Below are 18085 nucleotides of genomic sequence, written 5' to 3' on the forward strand. Positions count from 1 at the left end.
GAAAACAAGCACTTCCAAACTCTGACACTTACAAAAATAATCAAATGCAGGGCATTTCTTGATAGAAAGTAGCTCATAACATTTCTATGGTGGATTTTCATGACACAAAAACTTTTCAGATAGAAAGAGGATAATTCAAGCTTTTCGTTCAGCTGCAATGTTGGTGCGTTTAACATTGTTTAATAATGCAATCAGACAGGACTTTTCTGTTTGGATGAATAGGCTGTCAAGGCCAGAAAGTAGTTTGCCACTCAGTGGGCGTTCCCGCATAACTTCCAGGTACGATGATGTCACGCGCATACCCTCTATATGGCAACTCTCGAGAGCTGAGGGCCAATCATAAAGCAAACGACCATCCGTTACCATGGAGAGGGGCAGGTCCATATTTGTTTTTACACACTGAATGGAATATTCTTAAAGAAATACAATGGGATAAGTCGGTAGGAAAAAGGTATTACAAACCATGGATACTATACATATAGGTCTACTGAGTGAGGCAGACTATAGACATGGATACAGTAACACATACAAACTAAATGTCTCAGGAGGGCATAATATCCAATACATGTATTTGGGCTCAGACCTAGTAAATTACAGGTGTAAGGGTCCGACTCTAAATTATAAATACACCAGTATCACAAAAACACAGCATGCTAAAAAATACTGCTGATCGGGACAAACAAAAACAGGATAGAGAAATGTATAAAAAATAACCAGTGGCATAAATCCTAAAAATAATTTAGTGGTGCTGTGATAGTAATAGTAATCTTCCTTGTCGAGGGTGTGTGTATGGAAAGGAGGAGGTTTGGAATACCTTTGAGCACCTGCTACGTCACCGGCATTGGAGGATTCCCTCTCGATAACTGGGTCTTTGATGTTTTTAGCGAGGGGTAGGCATATTCCCTGTATGTGTTCTCATGCACATTCAGATGTTGAGATCACATAAGCTTTTTTTCTTTTCTTTTTTTTTTTACAAAGTGAACAAGGTCTTTCCCTTGTATGAGTCCTCATGTATGTTTTGAAGTATTCAGATTGTTTAAAGGTTTTTCTACAAACTGAACAAGCAAAGGGCTTGTCCCTATTATGAGTCCTCATGTGTGACTACTCATGTGTCTTTTCAGTTTATGAGAATGGGTAAAGCCTTTTTTACAAACTGAACAAGCAAATGGCTTGTCCTCAGTATGGGTCGTCATGTGTGGTTTCAGAGCTCCAGAATGTTTAAAGCCTTTGCTACAAACTGAACAAGTAAATGGCTTGTCCGCAGTATGAGTTCTCATGTGTTTTTTCAGGTGTTGAGATTGATTAAAGCTTTTGTTACAAACTGAACAAACAAATGGCTTGTCTCCTGTATGAGTTCTCATGTGAGTTTTCAGATCTTTATTAAGGGAATAGCTTTTATTACAAACTGAACAAGCAAATGGCTTTTCCCCTGTATGGGTCTTAATGTGTGTTTTCAGGTGTTGAGATTGGTAAAACCTTTTGTTACAAACTGAACAAGCAAATGGCTTGTCCCCTGTATGAAGTCTCAAGTGTGTTTTCAGGTGATGAGAGTAATTAAAGCTTTTGCTACAAACGGAACACGAAAATGGCTTGTCCCCTGTATGGGTCCTCATGTGTTTTTTCAGATTAGACTTCCTCAAGACTTTGCCACAGTCTGTACATAAAACACTTGACTTTCCTGTTTGACTCCTCATGGATGGTGTTTGTGTTAATAATGTTATGTTCTGTCCGTGTGATTTCCGTGTGTTTAAAACAGATTGATCACCACTGGGCTTCCACTCATCACTGTCTTCAGTATCAGATTCAGAACACTGTGAAGCCCAGTCATCACTGTCCTCAGTACTGTCCAATTTAGAACTGTGTGAAGAGAGGAGCTGGTTATCATTAGTTGGTTGTGATGTTCCACAGTCCTCTACATCAGCTTGTGTTTTCACATGTTCAATTGAGGTGCTGGTTAGAGTCTGTGTCTCTCCGTTTCCATCATCATTTTCACTTTTCACTGCTAGTAATGTCAATGACAATCCTGCCTCCTCTAGTAACTCCTCCTGCTGTTCCTCTTTCATCTGTGGAGGTTCTAATTTCACCTGGTCCACAATGGGACTCATCTCCTGCTGTTCGTCTTTAATCTGTGGAGGTTCTAGTTTCACCAGGACCAGAATGGGACTAATCTCCTGCTGTTCATCTTTAATCTGTGGAGGTTCTATTTTCACCAGGACCAAAATGGGACTAATGTCCTGCTGTTCCTCTTTAATCTGTGGAGGTTCTAATTTCACCTGGTCCACAATGGGACTCATCTCCTGCTGTTCCTCTTTAATCTGTGGAGGTTCTAGTTTCACCTGGACCAGAATAGGACTCATCCCCTGCTGTTGAGTGGAAACCTCTTTACACACAGGAAGGGGTGCAAGATCTATGAGGAGAGAGGAGGTAACATCAGCAGAGAACAAATAAATGCATTTTTGTAGTCATAGTAATTAAACATAAAGGAATATTTCACTAACAATTAAGATGCAAATGTGAAGAAAATAAATGCCTGGGTGCCTGTAACCTTACACAGCAGCTGTATTTGTGAGATCACTGAGCCAGTCTAACTACAGCTTACGCTCCTCCCTTACAATCCAATAGACACACTGACTCCTCACGGCAGAAACAAGGAAATCCTGACTGTTGTGTACTGAATGTACACAGCACATTGAATGACACATCCTCACTTTAATTGATTCAAAATGATAACTTTGGTCAAGCTGAAATGGGTGATCCTTAGGGGGGTATCTTATGGTTCCTGTAATCGACTCAAATAAGGTGTGGCTGGCTTTGAGTCCTTTACTCCCAGTTAAGCTCATGTTCTCAAGCCATACATACATGAATATGGCCAGAAACAGCTATTCAAGCCCTGCATTCTTAGCCGACTTTCGACTCTGAAAATAAGTATGGCAGTCGTTTCCTGCCTCGTTCAAAGGGAGTGACAAGAATCTTCTCTTTGGCTACCTCTGGCTTCAGATGTTTGCTACAGCTGTCTCTTCTCCTTCTACAAGCTTGGCGATAGGCCAAAAACATTCTAATATATCCGACGATATATTAGTGCTAGTTAGTTAGTTAGTTGCTGCGAGAAACCAACACAAAATCAAGATTCCTGCCCTCCACAATTTCCTATCCAACATCAGGTTCTTTAGCTCTTTAGTGTTGTCAGCCAAGCTGTCCCGCCGCAGCACATCTACATATAGTAAGTGGTACGCTTCTTTCCCCTCCTGGCTTTGCCCTGGGTTGGCTCCCATAGGGTCAATTTACTTGCCTCAAGTTCTGAGTGCCTGACGCAAATGCCCTGCCAGCCTCATCCTTCTCTCTCCTTCTACATTTGTGCTATAAAGGCAGAACAGCTCACAGTGGGTCGCGTGTCGAAAAATAAAAAGGCAGATCTAACGCGTTGCGGATGCAACATTCACATTGTCAATAACAAAATCTATATCACAGGCGGAGATGAAGTAAAGTTGAATCAAACACTAGCCTAGTATGTTTGCTGCCATGGTGATGTTGTTGCCTGATTCCTTACTATGTCCATCTCCAACCATGGTAACGCCCCGCCTGCCTCTGATTGGCCTACCTGTCATACCAGATTTTCCTCCAAGGTGGAAATTCTGGTGACACGTCTCAGAGGCCTCAATACATTTTGCACAAAGTTCTTAATTTGTCACTACTCAGAATCAGAATATCTTTATTGTCATTGTACAAGACAACGAAATTGATTTGCAATCCAGCTCAGTGCATTTAAAACAAAATAATAATACTCTATATAAAATATAAAATACAAACATTAAACGCATATTGCACAGTAAGTCCTTTTAGTCCATAAAGTGTCGAGTGTCAGAGTTCAATCGATACGCACAGGAATCGATTTTGAAATAAAACATCGAATAGTCATATAAAAAAAAGCGTCCGCTTTTGGTCCGCGAGACGGCCCATTTGGTCCGCGAGCCATGCTCGCGCCTCGCAGCACCTCGCAACGCCTCCTCTTTCCCCCGTGTTAACAACAAGGAAGTCAACTGAACAAGTGCAGCTGCAGTCCCAGGAAAAATAAATCGAAAGTGTGGTTGCATTTTAAAATACCCTATTTGAATAAAGGTTGTACACGAGAGTGAAAATAACCGCTGGGAAAATCCCTAATTGAGAGAGTGTAGGCAAGCGCACCACAGCTCAGTGGACATTAAATATAGTCTACCATTTTTTGATAAAAGTCATATCAAAAGTAAAAACATTACTTACACCCAAATGAAAATATAAACTTCACAGATTATAGATCACTTGGAATTATAACAATCTGTTGAGTATTGCCTGAATAATGTCACTAGTGAAATCCCAACTTTTATCGATGCGCCATTGCGCTGAGAACCTTGTGGAGCCTGGCTGTGTTTTACCTATACTTGTGAGGACCTGCTTGGATTCACATGGTGAGTGCGCGCACCAAAAGTTCAAAGATCTGCAATCTCATGCGCTGTGGACGCTTGGAGCTTGTAGATACACGGAATGACAATAAACATTTCACAGAATAGCTATACAACTTTGAATTAAAACAATCGTTGTGCATAGGCTGAGTATAATTGCACTAATGAAACTAGGCCTATAGATTTATTTTGGCGATGTGGAGAACTGATTTTGCCGTTGCCAGCGATATCTTTTTTTTTTCTTGTCTGAAGACTGACCTGTTCCATCACTGTGAACTCCCATGCAGCAGATCAGCTCCTAGCCTCCTACAGACCCAGACCAAATCTCTACTGAAAACACACCTTTTCTCTTTGGCATTTAATTGCACCTGATCGTATTATTGTAATTATGTAGCTATACTATATATATATTAGCTTGTGTTTTTTTTTTAATTATGTTCTTTTTGTGCACCGATGGTGATGCTCTACTTGTTTCAGCCTGTAGGCCTACAGCACTTTGGTCAGCTTCGATTGTTTTAAATGTGCTATATAAATAAAGTTTGATTTAGGCCTATATTGGAGCAGGTGCTGGCAAATAACTAATTACTGTAATGCCATGCAGTGAAGTTGCGCAAATGTCAAATCAATTAGCAAGCGGAGCTGCTCTCATGCACTCTGCACCACAATGACTGCAGATCTCTTCTTAAAGTTTACTTATTATGGTTTACTTTCAACCATAAACCATAATATGATTGACAAACCTTGGATTCTAATTCTTCATCAACCAACAGCGCATGCAGCATGACTATGAGGTAACTTAACTATGTGGGATTTCTCCATCGGCATCGCTTTTTCCCATGCCTGTTGATTTTATTTCTGACAAGTGTCAGGCTTGAAGAGTTCATTCATGTTACCGTTCGTTTACAATTGACAGAGGAGTTTGGATTACATATATTTTTATTTGATGGAGAGGTAATGCCTGTTTCAGGTGCTGTTTAATTGTTAAATAAAAGACCAATCCAATATGCGCTCCTCTCTATCTTCTGCAGCTGTGTCGACGATCGAAACAAATGTATTTAGAAGTGTCGATCATCAAAAGCGTGATTGAAGGTCAGCCCTAATTTAGAGCTATGACTGCTCTGGGGTAGAAACTGTCCTTCAGTCTGTTCGTCCTTGCCTTGATGCCCTATAGCGCCTGTTTGATCTGAAGCACTGATACATTTTACAAAATACTGTAATAATAATAAAAATCACACCCCTGTGAAGTGAGCAGTGCAACGTTGCACTGCTCACTTCACAGGGGTGTGATTTTTATTATTATTACAGTATTAGTTTTTTTCTTATGAAAGCAGAGTCTTCTGTTTCATACGGTATATAGTATGTACATGTCGCTATAGGCCTTATTTTGTGAATAATAGTTGTTCAGGTCCATACCTTCTCTAAAGTTCTCTCTGGTGGGCGCAAGCTGCATTCAATAGCCAATTACTGACAAACTGTACATGGGATCAATGTGTTTTGTTTTCCTCCTAAAAGTAGACATTCAGGGCTTTCATTCAGTGTGTAGTATGTATATGATATTATTTGTGTTCATTTTTATATCTGTCTGTCAATGTCTATCAACTTCAACCTTCCATATCTCTGCTGTTTTTTCAAGCGAGCAGAGTGCAGGCAAAAGCAGGTGTTAGAAAAAGGTCAGTGGACAAGTTAGGCTTTCTTTTGATGTATGCGGTGTGATTCTCGCTATAAGAGAACATTTCGCTGTGGGCCCCGAAAAAGTTCCTTCGTCCAATGTTAATCGCTCAGCATCACCAAGCCTGAGCTCACAGAAAACCCCAGCAAACTATGTGTTAACAGGTAGGTTGCTGTATTTCCTTCAGTGAAATTTGTAGGGTTTTTCCGGTGACCAAAATGTAGGTATTGGTGAAACCGTTACATTAAAAAATGGCACCCCATGTGGGGCCCGAAAACTACAGTACAGTACAGTACAGCACATTATGGTACAGTAGAGTAAAATACAGCACAGTACAGTAAAGTACAGCACAATACAGTACAGTACGGTACATTACAGTACAGCATGGTACAGTACAGTAAAGCACAGTACCGTATTGTATGGCACAGTACAGTAAAGCACAGTATTGTATGGTACAGTACAGCATGATACAGCACAGTACAGTACTGCTACTGCAGAGTACAGTCTGGTACAGTACAGTACATTATGGTACAGTACAGCACGGTACAGTATGGTGATGCAACATAAAATTGCTCATTATTGTTTCACTGTTCATGTTCATACTACCTACTGTCATATCCTGAATGTAATAAAATGTTGTTACAATTTAGCCTCTCTTACTCTTTGCTACAAACATGACAATACACAACCAATGCTATCTCATTTCCATCTACTTCCCGTCTGCATTTAGACTCTATTCTCCATGTGCAATTGCTGTCTTATTGGATATAGCCTATATGATGACACTAGCCCATAGACTGTAAAAAATATGGACAAAGCGTTCCGCGGGTCTAACATGAACGTAAAATGAAGCCTGAAATGAAATGCTTGTAAGTCGCCATCTTTCTAGATCCGTTTGGTACCAGCTGGCCATTGGCTGGCTCCGTTTTGTACCAGCTGGTCATTGGCTGCCCAGAAAACGAGGCGGGACTTCCCCCCTTCTTCTCCGTTGGTTTTTATTTTGACTCGAGTGGGAGGAGAAGACTCTTGAGTGGGAGGGGAATCCCGATCATAGACTGTAACGGTAGCCACGCCCCTCAGAACATACGCGACTTTATGGTCATTTTTTTAATTAATGGGACCATAATTTTCCAAAAAGAATATTATGACATTAGAAATGAGACTTTAAACTAGTGACTGGAAGAAGAAAGTATTCATGACGATGTTTATTAAGGTAATACAGTCTAGGTGAAGTTGGGCCAAAATACATGGGCCTCTATGGAGCTATGGGGCTTTTTGGGTCCAGTCCAGCGCCACAACAGGCCATTATATGAACTACCGATTTCAAATGAGGCTTCACGAAATATCTGGCTGACTGCCCCCCCTGCACTAGCCTCAAGCAACATAGATGCTGTGAATGCTATCTTAGCATTTATAGCATCTCAGTTTCTTGGGGCTAACTAAGAGCGTTTTGGATTAATGGTGTGGTAATATAAGGATAAGAAACACTTCTTGTGGAAACTTGCGCCGTTTCTGAAACGCGGTGGGAGGGGCCCAGTGTGTGACCTCATCTCGGAGCTACAGAATGAGCGTAGGGAGAGGGCACACATGGGGCTATGGGCTAACATGACACTTGTAAACAACTCAATATTCGCTCATATAATGTTAATCTAAACACAAAAGGACATCATAACAATGTATTCAACCATTCAAGAGCATAAATACTCATGTTGTACCTGAAAAGTAGAGATTTAAATGAAGATCCTGGAACACCGTCGCTGAATTCCAAAGCCACAAATCTCGGCCACTCGGTCATTCCACCCAGCCTGGCGGTGTTACGGTGCAATTGGTGACCTGTTGAAATGTGTGACAATCGTGTAGACGTCATTCACGTAACGTTATTAACGTCCGAAAGTAAATCATTCCTTGTTTGTTTATTAGCAGAGTTCAACCTAGCGGTATTTCGGCCTCATATTTAAAGACCTCAGTGTAGTTATGTGAAGTCCACAAAGTGGTCACATATTTCGTCAGGTCACTAATTTCACCGTAACACCGCCAGAGCTCCGATTTTTTGTCTCAATTCAATTCAAATTAGCTTTATTGGCATGAGATAATGTTTACATTGCCAAAGCAGAAGTGGAACAAGACAATCAATTAAATAAAACAATGTATTTTCAAATAAATATTGGATATAAATAGGAATTAAAAGGTGTATGCTGAACTGTGTTACATTAACACTTTGGGTAATACTATCTTGTGAAACTATATCTCTCTCTGCAGGCCTTGGCCAAGCAGATCAGATTCACTGATATTTAATTGTATCCGTTTAATCCTTTTATAAGTGTTCTAAACTCTGTCATGGGACTTCTGTCATTCATTCTCACAAATTGGTTTCACAAACCTTTACAGGATTTATGTATTTAATTTATAACAATGCACCTGTGAATTATCTTTGGATGTCTTCTATCAATATTGATTGCTTGCTTGCTTGCTTGATTGATTGATTGATTGATAGATTGATTGAATAGTTTAATAGAAAGAATGTATAAATAACAACAGAGTTCAGTCAAACACTTCGGAAGGGATATGCTATAGGCCTAGAGGGGAAAAAAAGTCCTTGCGGTCTCGTTTCCATTCCCTTTGCAATCAATTCATAGACATGGCATGAACAATAACAAGATTCAATATCATCATCATAATCATATACACCAGAACATACGATATAAAGTATATGGGAAAAGATTATCCTGCTAGTAACCTTGGTGGTTTTATATACAATGTGTAAAGGATATTAGGTTGATGATGATCTTGCTGGTGATTTTCCACAGTAGACCAACCTGTAGAAATCCTGCTTTCGATGTACTGTTGTGTTCAGAGTTCATATCTGCTGCATGGCTGCATTCTACAATGTAGAGTCTATTGCTTAAGGAAAGGAAACACATAAAAAACACTGCAGTGTACAGAATATTGTCTGTCGTGCGTGAACATGGAGGGCTGTCCCTGTGTGCGGGGATCCGAGTGGAGACATTCTTCATCTTGTTTTAATATAAATACTTAAAAATTTAAACGCATGTTTAGCTCAGCATGATTTATAAACTGTATAGCTAACATGGCATATGCATAATAATTGTAGGCTATGGTGATCGGATCATCAATGGGACTCTGGGAGTAGCTATTGTAAACTTAGGATCATTTTGCGCTCCCGTCTCCGCTGTGCCTCGTTCATGTGCCCAAAAGAACAGTGGCTGACCTAAGAGTAATGTTACTGTAGTGGCTAATTAACACCATGAACAATAAAAACTTAAAAGCCACTAAAGTCACCGGGCAGCGAATCTTACGCAGTGGCAGGGAATAAGACCATTGTCCAGTCAGGCAGCAACATTTGATGGTGTTTTATTGTTTGCTTCTCCAGACAGACATACAGCAAAAGATGTCAAGATTGCTATAGGCTCTCCCTGTCCTGCTGGTAAAAAAACCATGAACCTTCCCGGTGCTCACCGACTACCTGTGTGCTCACTTAATTAAATAGACTCAGCTGTGCCCCCAGAATTGCCCATCACCTTCAAAATAAAAGCATTAGCTTCAACAGAAATAATGGCTGTACACAAACTAATTAAGCAAAACAAACTAAATAATACATGCATTAAATTATAATACAAAATACTGAATTAGCACAAATACTGAATAGCTCCCGCAGTTACGTTTTAGACTGACACATGTAGGCAATATGCAGTCAGAATTAGAGTAGGCCTAGGTACCATGGGTGGCTTTAATCTTCATCATATGCGAGGCGTTGTGAGCTTGTAGATCATGTAGCATATTGTTGCTGTTGCGAGGAAACCACCTAACTCATTTTTTTTTTAGGTTTTAGACTTTTTTGCATACATCAGTGCTACTGAACAACCTTTTCGTCTTTGTGTTGTTTAGAAAGTATTGAACCTTTAGTAGTAAAAAGCGCTTGGGACAAAACCTCTTAACTCCATTGGACCCTCAAACTCCACCACCTCTCTCCCTCTCATGGAAGTAATTGACAATATATAAAGTCACAACACCAACTTTGATGAGGCTGTATTGCTTTGTTTTCAAAATATAAGGTTTTCATCGGCGGTGGCTCAGGGGTAGAGTGGCCGGATGGTAACCGCAAGGTTGCCAGCTCAAACCCGGGCTCCCCCAGAGTTAGTGTCGAAGTGTCGAAGACACTGAACCCCTAATTGCTCCTGATGTGCTGGTTGGTGCCCTGCATGGTTTCTGCCGCCATCGGTGTATGCATGTGTGTGTGTGAATGAATGGGTGATTGTAAATCGCCCTGGATAAAGGCGCTATATAAATGCCTCATTTATCATCATTTCCTGAAAAAGGTCTGCCTCCTCAGTCAGTGATGTGCCCCAGGTTTAAGTTTCCTAACTATTTTTTCTCATACTGTCTTGTAAAATGTTTTCATATTATGTAATGTATTTTATGTGTGGACCCTTAGGAAGAGTAGCTCTAAGGTAGTAGCTAATGGGGATCCAAATAAACAATAAACACATTGTGTGGCTGTAACTCTGTATTGACGGTTCCATCTACATCCGTTCGCAGCTCACCATTACACCTACTTCTGATTGAGCAGTAGCCTACTAGTCCATACATCTGTAGGCCTATACTCTTTACTACTAAGTGAGGCATAATAACAATCAGCTTTTTCATTGTTATAAGAGCGGATGGCTGGATGTGGACAGCTTGTGTTGTGTTGTTGTTGCCTATAATTCCTCCTTGATTATTTTAAAATGGAGGACCCCTCATGTTAAGTCTTAATATTGGTTTTTCTGGTTTTATGCACGCACGCACTCACACCCCTCTCATCTGTTATGTATATAGGCCTACACTTTATTATGCACCCCAGGACAAACTCACTTTAACGACTAATTAAAACAAGTGTGTGTGTGTGTGTGTGTGTGTGTGTGTGTGTGTGTGTGTGTGTGTGTGTGTGTGTGTGTGTGTGTGTGTGTGTGTGTGTGTGTGTGTGTGTGTGTGTGTGTGTGTGTGTGTGTGTGTGTGCGCGCACACTCGTGCGTGTGTGAGCAGTAAACAGGTGTGTGTTTTCATGTCTTATTCACTGTATCTGATAAAGATCATACCACTGCTGACCTCAGGCAAAACAACACAACGACCACTGTATACATGTGAAGCAAAAGCATACTGTGTGTGTGAGTGTGTATGCGTGTGTGTGTGTGTGTGTGTGTGTGCGCGCGTGTGTACTACTCATATCAAGACCTGTTTTCCTTCCTGTATCTCTAGTCTTCCCTATCCTGAAAACTACACCTTATGATGTAAGCTTCAGGGGAAAATAGTCTTTATTTTAGTTTAGTGTTAAATAGATGTAAGATAAGGTAAGGTACATTTTATTTATGAAGCGCCTTTCAAAACAAATGTCACAAGGTGCTGTACAATAAATAAAACAAAATAAAACAAGAGCAACACATAGTTCAACATAAAAAGACAACACAATGACAGAGTAGTGAAAATATATAAACATGCAGTACCATATAGACAGTTTTACAAACAAAAGTGCTTACGAAACAAATTAGTTTTTAGCAGCTTTTTTAATGTATCGACAGATTCTGCCCTCCTTAGGGAAAGGGATATTCATTCCATAGGGTAGGGTCTACAACCGCAAAAGCTCTATCGCCTTTAGTTCTTAGTCTTGTATTAGGGACTTTAAGAAGGTCTTTACCTGAAGACCTCAGTGTTCTCACATTTACTGAGGGTAGTGAATAATGAGTTACAATAGTCCAGCCGGGAAGACATAAAAGCATGAATGAGTTGTTCCAGACCTCGAGGGGTTAAAAGCGACTTGATTTTGGCAATGTTTCTTAGCTGAAAGAAACAGGTTTGAACCACTTTTTTAATATGTGGCTCGAAATCCATTTGCTGGTCAAATAACACTCCTAAGTTCTTTGAAACTTTTGTGAAGTGTGCTGATGATTGAATGACTGAATCGTTTTATTTCGGTCTTAAATCAACATACATGATTATTACAGCAGTAAAAGCATTTTACAGGACATGTTTGGACCGAAAAAGGTGTAGGCTGAAGCCGTAGCTAGATTAATGTGCTCGTCCTCATATTTCGATGAGGGCTTCGGTCTCCTTATTTGACCAAGTCACATGGTAACCTAACGGGACATCTTTGTACTGCGTGAAATGAATATCCCTTCTCCGTCTCCAACTGTGTTTAGCTCCTTATCCGCCACATAGTTTGCTTCATTTATTTTATTTGCTGCGGATTGCATTCCCACCTGCACCGAATCGTAATCAAGTGCGATTGGAAGCAAAGCGAAACCCCCGTTTTTGGCCGGAGTAGAATGCGGTTCTTTGATATGCATTAGGATTCGAATGAGCCTTCACACCTGCCAAACGAAGCGCACTTTCTGACAATACGCAGCAGGATTCGTTTTAATCGCAGTAAAGCTTTCTGGTGTGAATGTCACCTTAGTTAGGCCATATGTTTTGTTGTCGATCCTATAATCCTGCATGCAGGTACAGTACAGACATAGTTGTATTGGCTTTAATGTTAATGTACAATAGAAACTCCATCTTACAAATACTGCAGGAATCCTTTTCTATAAGATGTTGAGGGTAAAATGGCCTCAGACTTTAGGGGCTATATCTTGCACCACCCCTTAACCCTTATCCCTAAACATTTGCCATTTTTCTACTATTTAAAAAAACCTTTTAAAATAGTTCAAATCGCTGATCTACAAGCTCACAATGTCTCGATGTAGATTGGCTAGTTTAACTATTTTAAAAGGTTTCTCAAAATAGTACAAAAATGGCAAATACATAGGGATACGGGTGGCGCAAGATGGAGCCCCTAGATGTTCTTGGATACCATGTGATTCTGCATAGGGCGCCACCATTGTTGTGTCATATGTTGCTTTGCAGTCGCTATACTGTGCATGTGCAACTATCAGCAGATTGTAAGGGAAGAGAGATGGCTCAAAGTTATTTAACACTGGAAAAACTTTGGTTACGTGGAAAAACACCCATGATTAAAATATTGCAAAAAAAATATATATATATTAATATTATGATTACTAAATTAGTTGCCAACTAATTGCATAATCAATTTGATTACGATAATTCGTTGTTTTTCAGGATTGATTTTGAAATATTATTCTAAGCTCTCAACGGTCTATACCTTTATGACTGCCTAAGGTGACATTCACATACCAGAAAGCTTTACTGCGATTAAAACCAATCCTGCTGCACATTGTCAGAAAGTGTGCTTCGTTTGGCAGGTGTGAAGCATCATTCAAATCCTAATGCGCATCAAAGAACCGCATTCGCTTCCTACGGGGCCGACGGCTTGGAATAAACTCCCATACACCTAAGCAGTAGTGTTGTAGTACGAGTCTGGTCTCAGTCTCAATGCCGGTCTCGAGTCCACATTTTTATTTACTCTGTCTCGTATATCGGTCTTGACTCTTGGCCATAATTTGACTCAGTCTTACCTCGGTCCTGACCAAGGGACTCGGGACACTTCCCCCACCGAGTCATGACAACGTAATGAAATAATTGTATTATACCCATATTACTTTAACATTATAGGAGAGCTGTCTGGCGCTTATAGACAGCTATATCAGCTATATCAAATGAGGTAAAAAAATAATAATAATCTGGTCTCGACCCTTGCCTCCTGTCGGTCTCGTTCTCAACTCAGACTCAACCCCCTCCCACACTCACACACACACACACACACACACACACACACACACACACACACACACACACACACACACACACACACACACACACTCTCCGTACTCCGTTACAAGAAAAAGTCCCATATTCAAAATGTACTCAAGTAAAAGTACAAAAGTTTCATTATCAAAATGTACTTAACCGTCTTCCTGCCATTGCCGAAGCCCTTCGGCAATCAAAGCCTCAATTTGATAATACACCTTGCTGCCATTGCCGTAGCCCTTCGGCAATTATACTTTTATAGTGCATATGATCGATCGAGCCATAATGCTACTCACGTTAGCCGGTTAGCTAGCAATGTTGTTAGCACTGCACTGGATCGTTCAGATTAGATCGCGGTCGCCATAAGAATCCATTCTATCCGTTTCTTTCAATCGCCTGTATCTCCTATTCCTTGTCCCAGATGGCATTTTTGGTCAAACCAGCGTTTCTTTGACGGCACAGAGCCGACGTTGTGCAGTGCTATATGTACCGGCATTGATTCGATTATGTAAACAAAGGTTGTCTTGGCAACGTAAAGCTGGCAGGGATAAGCTCACTTCCGGTTGAGGCAAAATGTGGCTTTTCAAAATAAGAGCTCAAATTAAAAAAATGCTGGCATGAATTAGGTCCTAATTTCTCAATAAATGGCAGCAGTAAAAGGGTTAAAGTATAGGCTACAAATAGTAAAAGTACTCACATTGCAGAATTCAAAATGTGTACAAAATCTTTTGAAAATAGCCGATCTACAAGATCGCTTGTAGCTCATCTATTTTCAAATGGCTGAAATGTTGAAGTGGTTAATGCATGTTTTCTAATCAAAATTTAAATCTCCAAAGTAACTAAAGTTTCCAAATAATTGTAGTGAAGTAAAAGTACACATTTCGGCCCTGAGATGTATGGTGGAGTCGAAGTGAAAGTATTGGAAATTGGAAGTACTCAAGTAAAGTACAAATACCTCAAAAGTGTACTAAAGTACAGCACTTTAGTAAATGTACTTAGTTATAGTTACTCTACACAACACTGGGCTGTTTGTTGTTGCCGGTCCAGTTGAAGAGCTGGGTGGACCTTATCTGACCTATAGGTCTGAACCGTAAACACGTAAACACACACACACACACACACACACACACACACACACACACACACACACACACACATAAACACACCGTGGGTCGGGGGTCCTATCCTATAATAAACCCACCCACCCTCCCACCAGGCGAGGCGAGTGAGTCAGACATGGGCGAGCGCGCTGCCAGCGCATTGGAGCGACTGAGGTGAGTGGAGACAGTGTGGAGCATGCAGGGGAGCATGCACGCATGTATATGATGCTGGTTTAGAATGATTGTATATAATAATAGGCCTGGTTTACAAATAACCTAAACCTCTTATCCCTAAACTTCTTTGCCTAGCCAATCTACATTGACACGTTGTGAGCTTGTAGACTGGCCATTTTAACTATTAACTAAAAATGTTTTGCAAAATAGTAAAAAAAAAGAAAAAAAAGGGCAAAGACGTTTAGGGATAAGGGATTTAGTGGTGATGAAAATGTGTGTGTGTGTGTGTGTGTGTGTGTGTGTGTGTGTGTGTGTGTGTGTGTGTGTGTGTGTGTGTGTGTGTGTGTGTGTGTGTGTGTGTGTGTGTGTGTGTGTGTGTGTGTGTGTGTGTGTGTGTGTGTGTGTGTGTGTGTGTTTGTGAGAGAGAGAGAGAGAGAGAGAGAGAGAGAGAGAGAGAGAGAGAGAGAGAGGGAGAGGGAGAGGGAGAGGTATGAATAGCTTATAACCAAGGGAAAGTAGGCTTATTAACAAGATGTCCTTTGGACATTCATAGCACCTCAACAGCACATAGTAGGCCTATATTTCCGCATGGAACCTGTTCATGTTTGTTAACCCATTTAGACCCGAGAACAAATTTGTCTTCTAAATCATGACAGTTTTCTGGAAAAATCCTATGTTTCAGTGGTACCATGTATCAGTGGTTCTCAAACTATTTCATGTCAAGCGGACCCCAAAGATTTTATGTAAACATCTGAAAATAATGTTGTTCCAGGGACTCCCCCAGAAGCAATGGTTTTAGTTATAAACGTTCGCTCTGAAAGAATTCAATGATTTGCTCCACGTTTTCACGATTATACAATCTACACGCTATACAAGCGTGTAGACCTGCTATTTTTTCAATAGCAAAAGTATAACATAATGCTTAAAACACCAAGAGGGGTTCCCGTCCAGAATGGGTTGCATGTGTTCTGTTGTGGACACCACACTAAGGGACATAGTTTTTCTCATGGGATCAGATCCCGCATCGTGTTGCCTTGTTATTTTTCTACCCCGTTTCAAGTGAATTTAGAAAACATCATTGCATAACAGTGGGTCCGATGTGTCTTACAATTCAATATTCAAATTTGATTACTTCTGGTAAAGCTTCAATATCAGGGGTGAGCAACTTTGACGATGGATATAGGGCCACTATAGTTCCACACTCACTCCAGAGGGCCACATTGCATATACTGTCATAGCAAATTAGTGTGACACGTTTTGAGCTTGTAGATCAGCTATGTTTGCTATTTGAATTGAATATACTGAATTATGTTTTGCTGCTTTTGAATTGGAATCCTGAGAAGTAACCATTTTATATCATTCCAAATGCATAGTTATAGTTAGTTATGTTAACTTGATGAACTAAATACAAATATTGGATATTAAACAAAGACAATAACATTTCAATACTAGTCATTAAGCTACATATATGACTGAAGTCATTAAAGCGAGTCATGTTTGCAATTGTAACAGCTGAAATCAATAACATATCAGTATTAACCTGCGGGCCACATTAAGTGATGGTGGGGGCTGCATGTGGCCCCCATGGCTGCCAGTTGCTGATGCATGTTCTATTATGCTCTTGGGGGGAAATCACAACATGATATGACTCTACATAACGCATTGTGTTCTGTTGTTTAGATAAGGCTAAGCGTTGTCTTTATATATTACCACTGAGACAATAACGGCGTGGTTACAATCAGCGGTTCAATTTCTGTGAATGATCCATGTGAGGTTGTATTAAGCCTAGAACACTAAACAGTAAACACAGGTGATTTTCACTTCGTCGATTATATTTTTGTAAATGTCATAATGTTGCTGATGTCTGAGGTGGGCGGGTCTTTCAGTACCTCCATGATGCTCAGTGACATCATAATGCTGATGTCTGAGGTGGGCGGGTCTTTCAGTACCTTCATGATGCTCAGTGACATCATAATGCTGATGTCTGAGGTGGGCGGGTCTTTCAGTACCTTCATGATGCTCAGTGACATCATAATGCTGATGTCTGAGGTGGGCGGGTCTTTCAGTACCTTCATGATGCTCAGTGACATCAAATAAGAATTAGGCCATACGGTCCCCTATATAATGGCATTTCTATCTCTGGGACCCCCAATTTATATTGTAAAGTCAATGTTAATTTAACTCTGAGAGTTTACAAATGGAACCAAACAGGTCCATTTGCACACTCTCTGAGTTACAGTTCCATAAGGGTCCATTTGGTTCCTAATTATCATTTAGCTGCATGGGAACTCCCCCTGGAACTCCCTCAAGGACCCTTGTAGGGGTCCCCGGACCCCACTTTGGGAACCACCGATGTATAGGCTATTCAAACTCGTTTGGATAATGTGTGTACAGTGTGTGTAGCCTAGGTTATATATATAGTCAGTGGTGGAAAAAGTATCCAAATGTTTTAATTAAGTCAAAGTAAAAATACTGCAATGTAGATGTACTCTGTTAAAAGAAGTCCCGTATTAAAAATGTACTCGGGTAAAAGTATACAAAAGTATCGCCATTGAAGGGCAAGGGACCTTTAGACATGCATGTGTGTGTGTGTGTGTGTGCGTGCGTGCACTGTAGGTCTTTGGATGCATGTCTATTTGTCCCTATGTACGACGAGTACGACCTATTGACCACTGCAGCTGTTTTGAGCAGTCACTCACTCACGCAAGCACGCACACATCTCACAGGGAAATATTGTACTGAGCACCGTAGAGTATACAGTAAATATAACAATACAAGTATAGTTGCACTGCTCAGTTCACACGGGTGCCATTTCTACTCGAATTTAGTAAGTATACCAGAGGTTAGATGTGATAGTACGTACTATGTACGTAAGCGCAACAGATGTTGTACACCAGAGGGTCTTCAACAAGCCCTCCAGGGCCCCAGGGTTACTGTCACGTGTAGGTGAGGTAAGGACCCAAATGCAGGACAGCCAGCCATGTAGTGTTCAAAACCATGAATTG

General features: G+C 40.6%; 1 protein-coding gene across 1 annotated transcript; it reads right to left on the reverse strand.

The window, feature by feature from the left end:
• Positions 1–1011: 1011 nt before the first annotated feature.
• Positions 1012–7906, reverse strand: LOC310860110 (uncharacterized protein). The gene is made up of 2 exons (XM_083766876.1): positions 7821–7906; positions 1012–2407 (listed from the first exon to the last, which is right to left on the reverse strand). Exon 2 carries the CDS (start codon positions 2355–2357, stop codon positions 1092–1094), a length of 1266 nt encoding a protein of 421 aa, XP_083623002.1. The 5' UTR covers positions 2358–2407; positions 7821–7906; the 3' UTR covers positions 1012–1091.
• Between the last annotated feature and the right edge of the window lie 10179 nt (positions 7907–18085).

Source organism: Protomyctophum parallelum (genome assembly GCF_964188405.1).
Source record: "Protomyctophum parallelum genome assembly, chromosome: 6".
NCBI lineage: Eukaryota > Metazoa > Chordata > Actinopteri > Myctophiformes > Myctophidae > Protomyctophum > Protomyctophum parallelum.